General features: G+C 52.4%; 1 protein-coding gene across 2 annotated transcripts in view; it reads right to left on the reverse strand.

Annotated features, from left to right (window-relative positions):
* Positions 1-9,158: 9,158 nt before the first annotated feature.
* The window catches only part of UROS (uroporphyrinogen III synthase), a 35,255-nt gene continuing 24,627 nt past the window's right edge, over positions 9,159-19,786 (reverse strand). Inside the window, exons 6-9 of one of the 2 annotated variants that reach the window (XM_082637937.1) lie at positions 16,993-17,073; positions 16,098-16,183; positions 15,057-15,155; positions 9,159-10,134 (exon numbers count right to left, since the gene is read on the reverse strand). In XM_082637937.1, the coding sequence (XP_082494063.1) occupies positions 10,000-10,134; positions 15,057-15,155; positions 16,098-16,183; positions 16,993-17,073 (401 nt within the window). In that variant the 3' untranslated portion in view covers positions 9,159-9,999. The remainder of the gene's footprint in view (positions 10,135-15,056; positions 15,156-16,097; positions 16,184-16,992; positions 17,074-19,786) is intronic. The other variant, XM_082637936.1, reaches the window with a different exon arrangement.

Below are 19,786 nucleotides of genomic sequence, written 5' to 3' on the forward strand. Positions count from 1 at the left end.
GTGCTCATCAAAAGCAAAAACAGGGGGCTTCCCTGGTGGCGCAGTGGTTGAGAGTCCGCCTGCCGATGCAGGGGACACGGGTTCGTGCCCCGGTCTGGGAAGATCCCACGTGCCGCAGAGCGGCTGGGCCCGTGAGCCATGGCCGCTGAGCCTGCGCGTCTGGAGCCTGTGCTCTGCAACGGGAGAGACCACAACAGTTGAGAGGCCCGCGTACCGCAAAAAAAAAAAAAAAAAAAAAAAAGCAAAAACAAAACAAAAACCATGCAGTCTTCTTCACATCAACATCTTATTTTTCTTCTCCTTCCTGTATAGTCTAAAGATTTTTCTTTTACATGTTAGGGGCCCATGGATTGTCCCGAATCATTTTCCTAGCCTAATTAATATATCCTCTCTTTTTAAAGAAAAAAATCATGATGCTTATTATTGGATTCTTCTTTATTCCAGGGTTTTAGAATCACCTAGTTCCACCACCAGCCCCGTTTTTGCAAATGAGGAAACTGGAGTAGAGTTGAAGCAGTTCACCCCAATTCAGACAGCCTAGGTTGAAGCAGGGATACAGCCCGGGACTCCCAAATTTTACCCAGGTGACTTTACCCACTGTCCTATGAATATTTTGTAATTTTGTTATCTTAAAATTTCATTTTAAGATCCAAATGCTGATTTCATGCTCTGAAACAGCATAGAATTATTTTAAGCGGTCCTTTTTTTTTGGCGGCACGCGGGCCTCTCACTGTCGTGGCCCCTCCCGCTGCGGAGCACAAGCTCCGGATGAGCAGGCTCAGCGGCATGTGGGATCTTCCCGGACTGGGGCACGAACCCGTGTCCCCTGCATCGGCAGGCGGACTCTCGACCACTGCGCCACCAGGGAAGCCCTAAGCAGTCCTTATTTGTTCCTTGCCCTGAATATTCGGTATATTGTCGGCATGCAATAGAATAAATCCACTGAGTTAGATACTTTTGAGGTCACAATGCACAAAGCATCACAAGCAGTTACATTCCTTAGCAACCAAATATTCAATATATTTGGAAAGGTTTACCACTGAGAAGAGTGTGACATGTCCAGCTAAAGGTGCGATTCACTAACTGGAATGATTTTTGAATTTAGAGAATTCACAGCAGGTTAAATTTAAGATGTTTTTTAAAGCTCCAAGAATGAAATACAGCTGTCATTACAGAAACCCCCATGATGACCTAATTCTGTAACTGAGATGCTTTGAGCATTCCCAATATAAATTCTGGACTTCTTAAGGCACAGAAAGATGTGCTTACAACTCCGAAAGATCCGAACCATCAAAGTCCACGCTGAGGCCATTTCTTTATGTCACTGGACTGAAATCATTCTTCCTCTGTGTGACGTGAAGGAAGAGGACAACCAGATTCATGCACAGGTCTCTATGGCAACAGTTGTGTGCAGAGTTCTTTCAGTTTGGCTCCGGCCTCTTTTTGAGCAATTTAAAGAAATGTGGTTCTACTACTAGGATTCAGGCCGAGGGAGGGCCCACGACTTATTTCTGGGTGGCCAGAGGAAGGAAAAGCAGCAACCACAAAACTGTGTGTGTGATCAGACTGTGCCCATCTGGTCTGCACAGGTGGCCAGCCTCCGCCCCGGGCACGGAGGCCGGGGCAGGCCCCCGGCTGCCTTCTCTGTGTCACCGCAGGCCCCACCTCAGCTTCTGTTTCCCGGCCAAACACTGCCCCTCCCTGCTCAGAAACTGCCACTGTCCTGCTCAGTGAAGTCCCCCCGACCCTGGTGTTCCATGCACCCAGGCTGGCGGGTCTCTGCAACCTGGCCTCAGCCGGGGTGAGGGCCCTGCCGCCCCTCCCAGGGCGCAGCTGTCTTGCAGCCGCGCCTCATTCCTGCTCAGCTCTGAGGCCTTCCTTCTGCTTCCTGAGTCTGTACCCCGGCCTCACCTCCCAAGACAGACTGAAGAAAAAGAAAAGCATCTGACCTACCATTATTGTGCCTTAAAACTTAGCAATAACCCTTTAATCTTATCACATTTACCCAGGCAGCATTCACACTTTTCAGCTGTGGTCTCGTTCTTTATTAAATTTGAAATTAGCTCTTGATCGGAAGCTAAAAACTTTCTGTAAAACAAAAACTAAGAAGATGAAAGGCAGAATGATATGACGTAAGGTGTCACGCCGGCATCCTGTACTTCCCATGTGACTATGATACGCGACATTTACACAGAGCCAGAGAGAGATGGCCTGGAGCCTGCTGGCTGCCAGTCCCCACGCCTGTGCCCGTGAGGTCCATTCTGCTCCTCTCCTGCCCCTGGGCTTCCGCGAGGAGCCTCACGTAGCCAAATGAACCCCCTCGTCTAGTGGAACTGGCTTGGCAGGCTCTCCATACCTTGTGATCAGAGAAACGTGACCAGAACCAAACTCTAGCTTCTTCTCACCGCACGGTACATTATCGACGTCAGTATACAGTTCTCAACTATACTGTCAGTTGTATGCTCTCTGTATAACATAAATAACCAGACATAGCACTGACATATATGTCAATTGTATGTTTTATATATAGAGTCATTTATAAAACTATGTATATAGTTATAGGGACTTCCCTGGCGGTCCAGTGGTTAAGACTCTGTGCTTCCAGTGCAGGGGGCACGGGTTCAATCCCTGGTCAGGGAACTAAGATCCCGCATGCCATGTGGCACAGCCAGAAAAAAAAAAAAATTATGTATCAATATATAGTTATATATATCAATTATATATGTCAGTTCTATTTATCAATTTACTTAATCAGATCAATATATGTCAGTGAACACAGATCTGAGTTGTGATAAGTGGCTACATAGTGTCCACCATGTGGCCATAACTCTTGGGTCTAAGGACACTGACTCCCCCTACATGGCAGGGTTTTTCTTCCATCTTTTTATCAAAATCTCAAACTATGTTTTGATTAGAAGACAAACCTTAACTATTTTCTCTGAGGGAAACCAGAACAGGCAAAGCTGCAAGACTTAGAACAAAATGATGCAAAAATTTCATCTAGACATTCTGCATTTCCTGGGAGGCGAAAATAAACCTAAATGCAGGACAGAATTGAGAAGTCTGTGATTGGGAGCTGGTGTTCTGAGGGCTGATGTCACACAGCCTGCGTCCTGATGGGTCTCAAAGCTCCAGGACCTGCCTGTCCCTCCCTTGAGCTCTGGCGGAAGATGGCATATCTGGAAGTCAGGTCTCCCTCTAGATGACAATGAGATCCTTCTTAGGATCATAGGAGCGGGGGATTTATTACTGAAGGGTCTTGTTCCCTACAATTCATTTTATTTTTAATTTATTTTGATTTGGTTTCATGCAGCTCAGGACGCCTGGACTCAGGGAGGTGTTGCTTACCATTGGAATCGTTGGCTTTTCTCAGGGAGTTACTTCTCTCCTCTCCAGTGATTACCAAGCCTTTGAAGGGACTGGCTTCTCAAGGTTCACAGTGTTTGATTAACCAAATTGCTTATTCCAGGTAAATTGGATTTTGAGGAAATCAGTTGGATTTCAGAAGAAAAATAGCTGAGGGAGGCGTGTGACCTACAATAAAGAGAGAATAAGGGAGAGGGGTTCCTGGCGAAGGTGGCTCCTGGTCTGTCTGTGCAGGACACTCTCCACCTTGGAGCCAGGGGAAGGGTTTGGTGGGGAGCTTCTAGAATTTCCTTAAATACTAAGATGGCATGACCTACTTGTCTTTGGGAGAACTGATTTTTTTCCCCTAAAACACATATCATTTACAAAGTGGGTTTGCACATTCTCAGCATTGCACACACAACATTTTTGGAAAAAAGACATTCCCTTAGTTATTCCCACAGGAGATTTTTAAGCCTGACTCTGAAAGTGAACATATTTCAGGAGGCCCAGGGTTTGGGAGCAAAGCCACTGGCTCAAATGTAGGTCTGTCTGTGATTTGCAACTGCACGTTACTGCCTGTGAAAGGGGGAAAAAGAGTTCTCCCACTATGTGTCCTTCTGACTTCCTTCTCTCTAGACTTCGCATTTCAGTCCCTTTTCATCCACAAATAAACACTTTACCCACCCTGGAGCAGCTTAGGAAGATTTATCAACGTTTTACATGCAGAAGGCTCTGCAGTTTGGGCTCACGCTCTCTCCACTGAAGGAGGCATATTGAGGTTGCTAAGTGGCTGGGCACGGTGAGGGCACACTCACTGCCCCCAGCGCTTCTCTGCCCGGGTGTGTGCTTGACGGCAGGATGATAATTGAGAGGCTTGACTTCAAGATTATGATCACCATGGCCAGAGGCTTACTGATGTGCTGTGTCATCTGTCTTAGCTGCAGGGTGACTAGGGCACTGAAGTGAGCAACGAGGGTAAGAGTGGCTAAAACCTCCCCAGATGGGATCCTGGGGCTCTGTGCTGAGCGGGGTCATCCCTTGCCCCGTGGCCACACCCCAGGTGAGGTCAGGAACAGCGGGAGGGTTTGAGACGACAGAGGCAGTGCGTGTAGAGTCTTGGTTTCTTCGCCTTCCTGTTTGGGGCTGTGAGCTCATAAGTAGAATGTTCTCAGCCAGGTGGCTCTGTGCTGCTTTGCTGTCACTTGGCCTCACTGAGTTTACCCTCCGCTGGCTAATTCCACAGCACTGCAGACTGAAGACTGTGTGAATGAGTCTCTGCCTCTGTTCACCCAGAGGACGGGCCGAGCTGACCTCCTCTTGCCTGAGCTGGGGAGCTCTCGGGGTGTCCTCTCCCTCGTGGCCTTGGGGATGGGGAAGCTGAGCTGTGTGGAGCTCCTGGCTGACCTGGCCGTGGGGTGCAGGTCAGGATCGTTAACCTGCAGCCCTTTCCAAAATGTTTTTCACTTTATCTGGCACCGAGGAACGATTTTCCAGGAGGTAAAGCGAATGTTTCAAGTTTGGGAAAGTTAAACCTGTGAGGAGGGTGGGACCCCAGGAGCCCAGTCTGGCGGCCTGCGTGCTGCCTGCACCTCCTGCCTGGAGCTGGTGCACACCGGGCGCTGATGGTCAGCCCGGTCAGCCCTGGTGCCATGTCCCTTCTCATTTATAAAATGTTTGGGGAGGGAAGGATTGGGTAAGGATTCGGGAGAGGGGCAGAGAGGTATGACCGAGAGCTGAAGTCACGTGACACCATTGCCCAGCCAAGAACCTCTGACAATTGTAAGAAATGGATTTAAAGAAAAAAAAAATCTAATGTTTTAAATACAATCTCTGAAGGAAAATATGACAATCAATGACACTGACACAAAAGGCAGGCGACTCGGTTTCGAAGACGGCCATCCTGGGACTCCGCTGTCAGGCTCCTGGCGACAGAGCCTCGGAGAGCGAAGCTGTGGACTGCCCTCCTCCCCCGGCCACAGTCCTGCCGAGTGAGGTACAGACCGGCTCTGCTGAGCTCAGCTGCCTCCTGACTTTGTCCCTTCACAGCGTTTGCAGCCCCTTGAGGGCAGGAGCCGTGCTGTCTCTGACCCCCAGGTTCCCAGCACATGGCCCAGACTCATTAGGTGTCAGGGGTCATGACCCGACGTCACCTTTGCACCAGATAAACCTCTCAGACACAGCAGTGAATCCTGAAGAGCATTATTTTGCTTATTGGTAAGAATATGTTACACATTAGAATTTTTAGTAAAATGATCTCCTGCTAGTTTATTTTCTAAAAAACCATATACATCGCAATGTTTTTATTTTACCTTCCATTCACAATTAACATAATTGCATCAACATTTAACCTAATAGTTGGCGCGGAGCCATTATTTTAACTCGTTAGGTGAGTTATTACACGTAACTAATGAGTTACAGCATCTAAAACTTGGAACAGCACCTGAGAACGCATCCCATAGTTATGAGCTCAGCTCTAAGGTCCAAAGGGAACAACTTCAACTCACTGCTGACCACCCCGGGCCCGAGGCCCAGCACTGGTTGGGCGCGCAGATTCCCGCGTGATGCTTTACTCTCTTCCCAAAGGTCTTCCTGCACCAACACTCCGCGGCACTGGCTGGGGTGGGCGCACAAGGGCCCACGTAAAGGGCGAACGCAGAATACGGCGAACCCTCTACGGCACCTCTGTCCAGTGTCTGCTCCCTCATCGGTCCTCTCCCACCTCATCTCCTGTCCCTTCTGATCTTCAAGGACACAGGAAACTTGGGGCTGGGGGCTCTATCAGGGTCATGTGGGACTCGTGCCTCATGCCGGCTCCACAACCTCAAAGCTAACCCTCCCCAGGCTGGACCTGTGCCTGTCGAGCTCCTGTCCTGAGGTTGCCATTCACTCTTCTACCAGCCCACAGACAACGAACCAGCATAACTCTGGGCCTTAGGAGGAACTGTCAGCCGCTGGGAAAGGGTGAGCAGAACCACGTGTGGCCTCTCTGGGTTTAACTTTCCAGAGCTGAAAGTTACTGAGACGCTGCCTTCTGCCGTCCCCAGTATCTGCAGAACCAGGGGCCCTTCCCCAGTCACTTTTTTTTTTTTTTTTTTTTTGTGGTACGCGGGCCTCTCACTGTTGTGGCCTCTCCCGTTGCGGAGCACAGGCTCTGGACGCGCAGGCTCAGCGGCCATGGCTCACGGGCCCAGCCGCTCCACGGCGTGCGGGATCCTCCCGGACCGGGGCACGAACCCGTGTCCCCTGCATCGGCAGGCGGACTGTCAACCACTGCGCCACCAGGAAAGCCCCTCAATCACTTTAAAACTCGTTTGCCTACCCAGCCCTCACGTTCTAAACTGCTAACAGGAGTCCCCAGCCCAGCTGCCAAAGCCCAGGTTCCCCACTCACAGCGACGGCCGGGAAACCTGCACCCTCGATGCCTGGCTCACCTCCCTCTGAAGGACTGAGTCGGCAGCAACCCTTCCAAATCCCAACCTGATCTCCATCTTTCCAAACCTGCCCCGCCTCTCCTTAAACCCTGGTCACCTCCTCTCCAAAAGGTCACTTCAGGCTGCCGTGCGGATGAAAGACATTTCGCAAACCCTTGTCGCCTGGGCCCAGCCCCGCTCTCACCCTCCCTGGGCCCCCTCCTGTCCCTGCCCCCGTGGGGTGATGCGGCCCCTCTCCTGCAGCCCACGCACCCTTTCTCACCTTTGTCTCCCCGCCTGCTTCCAGCCGGGTTTCTCGTCTCCTCCTCCGCTGCCCCGCGCCTGTTTCGTACTTTTCCAGCTTCTAGACTCGACCGGGGACTGCACCCTGGCCAGGTGCGATGGCTTTCAAACGTGGTTGCAGATGGGAACCACCTGGAGGGCTTCTAAAATGCCTGCTGATTGGGCTTTGCCCTAGGAAACAATTAAGTAGAATGAGGGTGGGCGAAGCAACTCCCTTTGCAGAAGCACGTCACGTGGTTCTCATGGGCAGCCAGAGTTCCTGATTCGTGGTCTAACCTACTTCACTTTGATATTACAGAGAAAAACGTGTGTATAACGCAGCGCTCTCCAAATTATTTTATGCAATCCTCCGGGACAAATGGCCTCCCTGTGCGACCAACGCCACGATCGGTTATAGGACACACCCGTGGCCCCACCAGTTCCCTCTGGCCCGCACCCTGCATCCCCCTGATCTGCGTCGGGCCGGCACTGCGCTGCACACAAGCACTCCCCCCAGTCGGCTAACCCAGTCAGCCCTTCTGTGGCGCTCTCGTCCCCACGAGGTCCCCCGTTCCATTTCTGATTGGTCTGCGGCTCATCCCGACTGGGACCACAGGCTCAGACTAGCAACGCTGCAGGTTTTCCCATTCCCTTCCTACAGGGTTCACCACTTTGCACTGAAAAAACCCTGGTTTTCTCCCCCTGCCCGAATCTAGGGTCCCAGCAGTGGGTGCACAGGGATAAGGGGCATCTCTAGGCCACGAGGCCACTCCCGCTGGTCTAACCCAAAGGGCGGGTTTTCAAGAATAAATGCTTCTCGATTTGTTGTCTGACTCAGGTCAAATTCCAGAGCCCTGAAATGGTTGTTTGTAACCACTTTGTCCAATTCTACCTTTGTTTTCTACTGGAGAGGACGAGCCTCCCCCTCCCGGCCCGCGGTCCTGCACATATTCAGTGATACGGTGAGGCACGCACGCGGCTCCGCCCCAGGTCAGAACAGATTCCCTTCTGCTTCCTGCGTCAGCCACACCTCTGGTCTCAGAAGGGCTCTGAGGCCACGGCAGTGGCTTCAATCCTTGAGAATAATGGAAAGAAAAGGAAACAATTACAAAGGAAAGGAAAACTATGTTCATTGCAATTAGTAAAGTAACAAAGCAGACTCCTGTGGTTCAGCATTATTAAAAGGATTTTTATACATAGCTTTATAATTTTCAGTTCTGTTCATAATGCTAAAGGTTTGTGCTTGCTTGCAACTCTGCCTTAGCCAAAAGTACAGAAACCACTGTTTCTATAGCAACTTGACCTTGCCCTGACCCCCAAGCACGTGATCAGGGGACCGGCTCACCCAGTCCGGGCATCGTCGACCCCACAGGACAGTCTTTTATGGGACCCAGACAGGCTGGGACCTGGGCCCTGGGACCCTTTGCTGCAGTGCTTGCACCTGGACAAACGTCTCCTTGAGCAACGAAATACAAAGAAACTATAAGGGACTAAAAATAACTGCGTGCATGTACCGTTGGGGCAAATTCTGGGCAACAAGATACAAAAAGACCCCAAAACCCAACTGCCACTTCTGAAGAGCCGGGAGCAAAAACAGAGTACTGCGCATGCCCCCTGCACTCAGCACCACCAAAGTGGTGGGCAGACCACCTAAGGCAGCCCTGCAGCCCGACCCCTGGACACACCCCTCCCATGCCGCCATGTCAGGAACGGACGGTCCCCGCCTCGAGCTAATGTCCATCCGACGTGAGGTGGTGTATAAACGTCACCGGTCCTGGTCTACGTGCTGAGTCCGCAAACCCCTTCTAAATTCATCCTGGTTCTGTCACTCACTAGCTGTCACTTAACTTCTTGAGTCTCCTTTTCTTCACCAGAGAAATGGGAATACTAGTGGCATCCACTCCTGAGGGCTGTTAACGGGAATGGACATCGGAGAGGCAAAGCCCCTGCACGGGGCTGGAGTCGCTCAGCAGAAAACGCCTTCCAACGGGACCCGCCCTGTGAGGGGAGCACAGGGATCTTTCTTACCACAAGCTCACGTGACTGACAGACAGACACGGGTTTCATTCAACCCAGCTCAGAAACCAGGCCAAGCTTATAAAAATGGGAATAGGGCTTCCCTGGTGGCGCAGTGGTTGAGAGTCCGCCTGCCGATGCAGGGGACACGGGTTCCTGCCCCGGTCCGGGAGGATCCCACATGCCGCGGAGCGGTTGGGCCCGTGAGCCATGGCCGCTGAGCCTGCGCGTCCGGAGCCTGTGCTCCGCAACGGGAGAGGCCACAGCGGTGAGAGGCCCGCGTACCGCAAAAAAAAAAAAAAAAAAAAAAAAAAATGGGAATAAAGTTCGGGGACGGATTCCCGAAACCTCCCTGCAGGCCCTGCCTCTGCACGGGAGCCCCTCGAAGTAAATCAGCCTCCCCAGCCTCTGGGAAGCCCGGCTGACTGATGCGGTTTTCCTGTCTCTGAAGGAAAGCCTCCCTGTATTCGAATTACAGTTGTCCACAAAGCAGGAATTTCGAGGTCCTTCTGTAAGATGAGTAAAACTCCTTCACACACAGCAAACTTTATTATTCACACCAGGTTCGTCAGTTCTCAGAACGTGGGCGCCAAACACAGCTTTGCACTGAAACCACAGACAGCAAGTAACAAGGCACAGTCAGCATGAGTGGGCAGTGCACTTTATTTGATTTCCTTCTGCTGCCAGAGGAGCCGCGTGCGCCGGGCGGGGGGCCGAGCTGGACTCCACGAAGGGACGTCAGGCGCACGTGGGCCTGACGTGGCCCCAGGTCCCGGCCCAGCCTCGGTGTTGGCGGGGGCTCCCCCAGGCGCGAGGCAGGAGTGTGAGGGGGCGGTTTCCCAGGAGCACCCTGCCTTATGCCCGGCTCCACTGGGACGCGGTAGCACCTGGCCCTGGGCCCACAGGGGCAGCTCCGCCCAGAGAGGGCGCCGGGGCCTCTGACTCAGCATCCATGGGGCTGGAGCGCCGTCCTGATGCCCGCGGCCAGGGCTTGTGGCGTGGGTCTCTCTGCGGTGCAGCTCACAGGCAGGCCCTGCGCGGCCAGGGCGTGGGCTGTGGTGGGCCCAATGGCCACGAACTGCAGGGAGAAGACAGAGGGGCTTCAGTGCACCAGCAGGGGGCGAGGGGAGCAGGGCCTGTTGCCTCCTGTCTGTTAGGACATCACTCCTCACGTGAGAGCTTATAAATGAGATGACACCTCCTGCTGTGAACCCAGCTCTACCGCCTGCAAAAAGCCTTCGTCTCTTTATAGCCTCACCACCGGCCTGAGCGAGCTCTCGCTAGCCCTGCGGCCCGGGCTGGGGGGCGCAGGAGAGGCCTGGAATCAATCAGCGCCTGCCACGGGCGGGGCTGGGTGGAGCACAAAACAAAGTCTGAAAGGGGCTCTGCGTGCAGCATGGGGCGGTGGCTGGGCCCTGGGAAAGCAGAGCGGTCAGGACCAGGGCCCGGAGCCAGAGAGTCGGGTTCACATCGCAGCTCCACAGGACGGTGGGCTCAGAAAGTGACCCACCCTCTCTGGGCCTCCGTCCCCTCCTTCGTGAAGCAGAAAGGTTAAGAGGTTTCCTCATCAGGCTGCTCTGAGGATTAGATGGCAATGCGTGTAACCACCCGCATGGCCCCGTGCTTGGCACAGACAAACGCCCAGTGACCATCAGTGGCTGCTACCTGTAGGACCATCGTTATCCCAGATTAGAAGCTCCAACGGCCTGGGCCTCGTCAGCAGGACGCCCCTCTCCAAACAAGCTTGTGTCTGATGGTCCCATCCAGAGCCTCACTTTGGGCTGAACATGATTTTTCGTTGTGACTCTGCCCCTTGCTAGCTGTCATTACAAATCACTTAGCCTTTTTGATCCTCGGTTTCCTCATCTGTGAAAGGGGCACAATTACCCTGCCTCTCAGTTGCCAGTGCAGGGGTGAGCTGAGAAGATCGACAGCTTCTGGCAGAGAGAACGTGCCATGCCCCTCTGGACTAACACTGCGGACATGGACCCGCCTGGGAGTGGTCTGTGAAGGTGAGCCCCCCAACAATGGCAGTCCCTGCCCAGCACCCCCTTCACCCCCTCCCCAGGCAGGCTGGCGGCAGTGTGAACAAGATACCGCCCTTGCACAACCTCAGGACGCTGTGGCCTGACACTCCTCCCCAGGGCGTGTGGGAATGAGAGGAAGGAGGCTGCTGTTGCACAGAAGCTCGGGCTCCTGTAGCTCCCACACTGCCCCCCATGAGGCAGCCACCCCTCAAGAAACTCCCTGAGGAAAAAAAATGAAGCTGGACCCCTACCTCACATCATAAACAAAAATTAACTCCAAATGGATCAAAGACCTAAATGTAAGAGCTAAAGCCATAAAACTAGAAGAAAACACAGGAGTGAATCTTCAATGACCTTGCGTTAGGCAATGTTTTCTTAGATACATGATGAAAAGCACAAATAATAAAATAAAAACTAGATAAAGAAAACTTTTGTGCTTCAAAGAACACCGTTAAAAAAGTGAAAAGACAACTCACAGAATGGGAGAACGTTTCTGCAAATCACATATCTGATAAGGGACTTGTATCCAGAAAAAAGAACTCTCACAACTGAACAAAAAGGCAACCTAGTTAAAAAGTGGCAAGGATGTGAATAGACATTTCTCTAAAGAAGGTATAAAAATGGCCAACAGCACACGGAAAGATGCTCAACATCACTAGCCATTAGGGGAATCCAAACCAAAACTACAACAAGAAGCTACTTCTGGTATATTCATAGAATGGACTGTTACCTGGCAATACAGAGGAATGAAGTGCTGACACATGACGATACGGGTAAACTCTGAAACCATTACGCCAAGCGGAAGAAGCCAGTCTCGAAAGGCTATATACGGTATGACTCCATTTACATGAAAGTCCAGAATAGGAAGATCCACAGAGACAGAGATTAGATTAGTGGTTGCTAGAGGGCTGGGGAGTGACTCTGATGGATAGGCGGTTTCTTTCGTGGCTCTGAAATGTTCTGGACCGAGAGGGTGACGGTGGCACGCCTCTGTGAATTTACTAAAACCCACTGAATTGTACACTTTAAAAGGGTACATATGTAATTCATAAAAAGTGAGTTTTATCGTATGCGAACTATTTCTCAATAAAGCTATTTTTTAGGGAATTCCCTGGTGGTCCAGTGGTTAGGACTCTGCGCTCCCACTGCTGAGGGCCCGGGTTCGCTCCCTGGCTGGGGAACTAAAATCCCACAAAGCCGTGCAGTGCGGCCAAAAAAAAAAAAAAATGTTTTTTTAAAGAAAGAAACATTAAAAGAGAAAGAAAGGTGGTCTTTTCTCCATTGTATATTCTTGCCTCCTTTATCAAAGATAAGGTGACCATATGTTTGTGGGTTTATCTCTGGGCTTTCTATCCTGTTCCATGGATCGTTAGTTCTGTTTTTGTGCCAGTACCATACTGTCTTGATTACTGTAGCTTGGGGGAAAACTGGACAGCTACATATAAAAGAATGAAATTAGAACACTCCCTAACACCATACACAAATATAAACTCAAAATGGATTAAAGACCTAAATGTAAGGCCAGACACTATAAAACTCTTAGAGGAAAACATAGGCAGAAAACTCTTATCACATAAATCACAGCAAGATCCTTTTTGACCCACCTCCTAGAGAAATGGAAATAAAAACAAAAATAAACTAATGGGACCTAATGAAACTTAAAAGCTTTTGCACAGCAAAGGAAACCGTAAACAAGACGAAAAGACAACCCTTAGAATGGCAGAAAATATTTGCAAACGAAGCAACTGACAAAGGATTAATCTCCAAAATATACAAGCAGCTCATGCAGCTCAATATCAAAAAAACAAACAACCCAATCCAAAAATGGGCAGAAGACCTAAACAGACATTTCTCCAAAGAAGATATACAGATTGCCAACAAACACACGAAAGGATGCTCAACATCACTAATCATTAGAGAAATGCAAATCAAAACCACAATGAGGTATCACCTCACACTGGTGAGAATGGCCATCATCAAAATTCTACAAACAATAAATGCTGGAGAGGGTGTGGAGGAAAGGGAACCCTCTTGCACTGTTGGTGGGAATGTATATTGATACAGCCACTATGGAGAACAGTATGGAGGTTCCTCAAAAAAGTAAAAATAGAACTACCATACGACCCAGCAATCCCACTACTGGGCATGTACCCTGAGAAAAACCATAATTCAAAAAGAGTCATGTAAGACAGTGTTCATTGCAGCTCTATTTACAATAGCCAGGACATGGAAGTAACCTAAGTGTCCATCAACAGATGAGTGGATAAAGAAGATGTGGCACATATATACAATGGAATATTACTCAGCCATAAAAAGAAACGAAATTGAGTTATTTGTAGTGAGGTGGATGGACCTAGAATCTTTCATACAGAGTGAAGTAAGTCAGAAAGAGAAAAACAAATACTGTATGCTAACAGATATATATGGAATCTAAAAAACAAAAAGGTTCTGAAGAACCTAGGGGCAGGACAGGAATAAAGACGCAGACATAGAGAATGGACTTGAGGACACGGGGAGGGGGAAGGGTAAGCTGGGATAAGGTGAGAGAGTGGCACGGACACATATACACTACCAAATGTAAAACTGATAGCTAGTGGGAAGCAGCCGCATAGCACAGGGAGATCAGCTCGGTGCTTTGTGACCACCTAGAGGGGAGGGATAGGGAAGAAGGGAGGGAGATGCAAGAGGGAGAAGATACGGGGATATATGTATATGTATAGCTGATTCACTTTATTATACAGCAGAAACTAACACAACAATGTAAAGCAATTATACTCCAATAAAGATGTTTAAAAAAAAAAAAAAAGAAAGAAAGAAACTCCCTGAGATTGGGAACGAGCAAACAGCAGACATAATTTCAGGAGAAGCAGTTTGGTCACAAGATGACTTTTCCCCGTGAGCCTTTTATTCCCTCTGAAATCGTCTGGTCACAGGAGAGAGGGCGTCTGGAGAGCTCCGCTCTCGGACTCACCACCACAGGCCTAGCCGGGCCCAGGGAGCCTGCCTGCAGGGCTGGATCCGGGCTGCAGACAGTGTCCCAGAGCAGTGCCCCGGACAGCTCAGTGCTGATGCCCGTGCTCCGTCTCTTGGCACCGACCGGAGTGAGCGTGCCAGGCGGGGTGGAGGGAGGGGCCGGCAGTGTCTATACTACTGAGACAGTCCTGACCCCCCAGGGGTGCTGTGAGCCACACCTGTCATGAAAGGTAAGGGCCTTCACTCCTGGCTGTGTGAGTGTCTGTCCTGGGTGCTCCCAGTCATACCCACGCCCCCTCCTCAGTACCCCCCGAGCCCTTTAAGAACATCCCCATCCCAGGCACCACAGGGCTGTGACTACTTGTAGACTCCTAACAAATAGTCCCTAAAGTGTGCGAATGGAACTCCTTTGAATTAAAAGACATGAAAAGGGGAATCACTTTTAGAATAATTTCAAGACAGTTAGATGGGAAAAAAGGGAAAGGATGCTAATACCTGTGCCAGGCCCTGAGCTAAGGACTTTGCCTGAATTCTTTCATCTAATCCTGAGACTAACCTATCAGGGAAGACCATACACATGTCTATAAAAGCCAAAGAGGGATAATTATCCTCATGCTACAAATGAGGAGACAGGCTCAGAGAGGTTAAGTAACTAGTCCAAGAGCACCAGCCAGGAAGTGGCACTGCGGAGCTGCAAGCAGGGGCCTGGGACTCCTAAAGCCCGGCCTTTTTTTTTTTTTTTTTTTTGGCCATACTGTGCAGCATGTGGAACTTCCCGGACCAGGGATCGAACCCGAGCCCTCTGCAATGGAAGTGCAGAGTCTTAACCACTGGACCACCAGGGTAGTCCAGCCTTGCCTTTCTACAGAGCTTCCATCAGGGCGTCTGTGAGGTCAGGAGTGCTTTGACTTCACATGGAAACTCTAGTCTAGTTACTAAAAGTTAAAAAAAAAAAAAAAAGAGCATCTGAAAAAGATCAAAAGCCCACTGAAGACCTCACCTTAATCTGGTCAATGTTGTCACCAGATAACTCTTGAATATGCTTGAGACTGTGTGTCAGGCCAGAGGGACTGAAAAACGTGATGCTGGCAGGAATGCCCTGCAGGCAGAGAGAACAAGGTCAATCCCTTGCCTTGGGGCGGAGCAAAGAGATGCTCCTCCACCCCGTCACCACCAACCCCAGAGCCCCAGCAAGCAGCCCCAGGCAGCCCAGGTACATTCACAGCAGGAGGGTCCCCACTGATACTGGCGTTCCGGGCTCCACGGAGGTGGAGTTCAGGGCGGGAACTGTTTAGAGAGGGGTGCGATGGGAGAGGCTGGGTGCTGTTCCTTGGTCGCTCTGCAGGCCCCCAGATCAGAGGACACAGGCACCGTGGACCCAGCGCCCAGGAGAGCGGACAACACCTCTAGCTTGTGCGGCCAAAGCGCACTGATCAAGTAAGGCAGCAGCAGCCCGGCTCTCCATCAACTCCCCATCCCTTCCGGAAACGGAGCAGACAGCAGACAGACCGGCCCACTCGGCCTTTCTGAAAGCTTTGGTTTGTGCTCACAGGGTCTCCGGGTACCAGCCAGGCATGCAGAAGCCTGTCCTGGGAGAGGGAGGGGAGGCACCTTACTGGATACAGATGTGGAAAACCTCGGTCAGCCCAAACAAGAACCGTGCACCCTTCTGCCTGAAGCCTCCAAAGGTTCCCGCGGCCTCCCAAATTCAATCCAGACTCCCCCGTGGGCCCTGAAGGCCCTCCCCGTGTGGGCCCAGCCCCTCTCCAGCCTCGGCCCTGCAGCTCCACCAGTGCCCGCACCATGAAGAATGACATCGAGGCCACTGTTGACCCCAGGCTGTGCAAAGGGCTTTGTGTAAATTACCTCCTTTAATCCTTGTAGAAACCTTATAGATAGGTCTATTCCTACTTCCCAGATACAGAGATGGAGCCAAAAGATGGCCTCCTCACAGTGGCACAGCTGGGGATGGCAGAGCCAGCGTCGGGAGGCTCGCGCCCCTCTGCCCTGCCCGCCCCAGCTCCCTGGAAACCCCACACACCTGCTGGGAATAGTAGCTGTTGAGGTTCCCCTGGATTCCTGGGTGTGGGATCGTCTGGTAGACGGTTAAGCTCTCCATGGGAATCCCTGGATACAATTGGGACACAAGCCAGGAGACAGACGTCACTGCCCCGGGAACACACTGCAGGGCACAGGTAGTGGAGACCGCCCGGTGCTGCAGGGCCCTCCCGGAACAAGCCGCCGGGAGCTGAGAGGTGTGGGCTCAGTGCCAGTGGACTCGGCCGGCCCTCTGCGCCCTGCTTAACACTGCGGAGTGGCTCACGCGGTAGAGGAGGCTGAGATGGCAGAGGAAGGACGAGGACCCCGAAAACTCAGCCTTCCTTCGTACCACGGACGCCTTTTGTTCCCGTGTTTGTGTGGGTGGCCCGCAGGATTGGCCCTGGACGCTCCCCCGCGGATGCGGTCTATGTGGAATCCCGCACTGAGGGCCAGGGCTGCAGGCAGAGCTTGGAGGGAGTTTTACCAGCCTGGGGGCTGAAGCCACGAGCCTTCTAGGGCCTGGACACGTTGGTCCCTGGCACCCTGGGATGGAGCCCGGGGGGATGGAGTTGGAGCGAGCCTAGGTTGGCCGGGCTGGCGGACGCTGCTTTGAGTGCGTGATGAGATCAGCTCCCCGCTTGGACTGGTTTCCACACGTGCCCGCCCCAGGGTCGCCACCCCGCCACTGCCCACCCGTCCTCCTGGGGAAGGCTCCGTGCCCCTCTGCATGCTCCCAGCTGAGCTGAGCGGGTGGATGGGAGCTGATCTGAAGCAGGAGGGAGGGCTGCACCCCGCACCTTCCGGCCTGGCCGGTCCATCCCAGGCCTGCTCTCCCTGTAGGTCCCCAGGGCTGACACTCCGCCACCGCGAAGACCCCAGAGAGGAGGGGGAATCACCTTTGTCCTTGAGCATTTTCGGCAGGGTCTCCCTTTTGAGGGTTCCACAGGGAAACAGAAGAGGCAGTGCTGACGACTCCCCTGCGAATAAACAGGCAGACTCTGTAGATGGAGGCGCAGCCCCGGGCCCTGCCCTGCGTCTTTGGTTCCAGGACCGTGAGCGGGAGGAAGCTCACGGGGGTCACGTGGGCAACAGCGCTAGCCAACTAACATCCACAAGAGCCCGGGGCTGCCGTCACCCCTGCTCCCTAAGCCCCTCCTGTCATGGTGGCTCCGGGCAGCAGTCACCACTTAAGAGTGCAGTGACCAGAGTCAGGTTAGAGGTCAGGCCTGGTGGTGGCCTTGGAGCAACAGTTTCTGCTTCCGGAGGAGCCCGGATGGGCCGGAAGGCGTTTGGAGCCTGGGCTCCCGCCGCGAGGAGGCAGGAAACAGCAGCCGCCGCAGCGAAGACAAGCTGCAAGGACGCTTCTCGGCCGCCAGGCCAGGAGCCCGAGGGCTGAGGGTCGGCCGCGCAGGGGCCCAGCCTCTTGTCCCCGCACGCATCTCCGCCCTGGGAGACTCAGCCGCAGGCCTCGCTCTGCAGAGCCGTGGAGACAGTGTGAGCCACCACCTCCCAGCAAAACTGATGGGCGGTCCGATGGGAATCCTCCGCACTGTGAGGACAAGGCACTTTAGTGGAGGCGACCGCCTTCCCCTTCCGTCCGTCCATCAGATGTAAGGAGCTGTAGCGAGTGCTGGTCAGGCACAAAGACGCGCTTCCCCACATCTGGAAGATCTCTCTGAACACATCCCCTTCCGGTGCCTGCAATCAGAGGGGGGGAAAAGCCAGGCTCTCCCCCTCCGGCACCATCTCCACGAAGGCCCGGCTAAACAACAGGAATGACTGCAGGCGTCCTTATTTCAAGTTGTCCAATAATTACAAACCGGCAAGTGTTTTATTTAAACGGCTCTGTAAGTATCAGTACCGACATAAAAGAACACGAGCAATTGGAAAACTTTTAAATATACTGTAGATAATAGATGCTCACCACTTTCCCTTTTCCAGTGTGAGGAAGTGTTTTCACGCAGTATAGATGCCATCCCTCGTGACCCATGACCAAAGCCATGACCAGGCGCTATTCTGAACCAGAGCCCGGGCGCCCCTCCAGTGTCTGCGTGTCCGTGTGCGTGTCTGGTGGTGGGCTGTCCAGGAGCCTAGGGGCCAAAGCGGCTCCCACAGACCCTTCCCAGCACCTGCTGTGGGGCAGCTGTAGGACCAGCAGCCAAACCAGGGGCCTACTTTTCCTGCAGGCTCAACCCCAGGGGTGTGCAAGGGGCTTCCGTAAGATTCCAGAATCGGCCCTTCGCAGCCTCTCTTCTGCGGGTCCAGCAGGGCACTGAGCTGCTCATCCGTGTTCTCTGACTGCTGGTCACTACTGGGGATGGGGAGTTGGACGCACATCCTGGCGCAGGGCAGGCATCTTTTTCCCACTGCACCCCCAGTGCCCGGTGCAGAGGCAGGCCGAGCAGGGCCAACCAGCTCAGCTGGCTTCATGGAAAAGCACCACCGCAGCAGCACAAGGGAGGAAAACCTGACAATGTCCTGGCTGAGACCTGCCGCAGGAGAGGAGAGACATCCCGTGACTGTACTTCCTGGGTGCTAACCTCCTCCAAGAAGTCAAAGGCAAATAATCAGCACTCCCAAATGGATTATGTCCTGAGCAAAACTCCTCATGGGACTCTTACATGACTGAAAGATGTAGCAGATTACTTGTTACATTTACGGGAAACAACCTCTGGTGGATGAGGACCTCTCTGGCCCATCTCATCACCAGGTAAACTGACAGCATCTCCACAAACGGCACAGCTCAACCACCAACCCTTCCTCTTTGTCGTAAGATCGTTTATGGAAAATAAATGATTCATTATTTTAAAAAAAATTCCTTTTGGGAATCACTGCCTACTGATTTTTAACCCAAACAGGCCAAAGCTAAATAGGCCAATGTAAAAGCCGGTTGATTACACAGGGGTGAGAGGTGAGGTGTCTCCAGGACGACAAGGAGCGACAGGGGCCCGGCAGGGGTCTAACCCGACGCAGGATGGTGAACCACGGGGCTCAGACGCTCTGCTCTGCGTTCCTTTAACGGGAAGGGGGCCTGGCCCGCTGGGCTGTCGGGCTGAGGACAGCAGCTGTGTTGAAAGTCCTAAGAGGACGTTATGCAGCTGGGGCGGGGGCTCTGTAAACAGTCACTGCTGGCGATTAAGAACTAGACTGAGCGTGTTAAGTGTCACTTCGCTGGAGGAGATGTGCGTGTCTCTAGAACTCTCACATCCTCCAGGACTGCGACGACCGTGCCCTCTCAGGCCTGCTGTGAGGGAGGGTCCAGTCATGCACGCGGTGGGCACTTAACGTAGGTAATTAGGACCACGAGACTGACTGGGGACAGGAGGAGAGCCCAGCAAGTGGGCGAGGCTGCAGGGATGAGCCCTTGGTCAGCTCAGCGCCAGTCCAGGGGGACAGTTCAAACAACCTGCACAATCTGGCGGCCTCCGACACCCTCCCCCTCCTTCGCTCTCTCTCAAAATGCTGAAATTGTCTTCTACCTTGGACCACTTAACTTGTCTTGATTCTTTTCCCTTAGCGGAGATATCCCAGGAGGGAAGAACTGTCTGTCAGAATGACGAGCTTTCAGATTAAATGAGGTAATAGCTTTAAGCGCTTATAACAGTGCCTGTCACAGAATAAATAAGTGTTTAAGTAAAATAAATAAGCAATAACTATGAACTGGCCTGTTTACTCCAAGCACTGGAAGTA

This window comes from Mesoplodon mirus (genome assembly GCF_964341445.2).
Source record: "Mesoplodon mirus genome assembly, chromosome: 2".
Taxonomy (NCBI): domain Eukaryota; kingdom Metazoa; phylum Chordata; class Mammalia; order Artiodactyla; family Ziphiidae; genus Mesoplodon; species Mesoplodon mirus.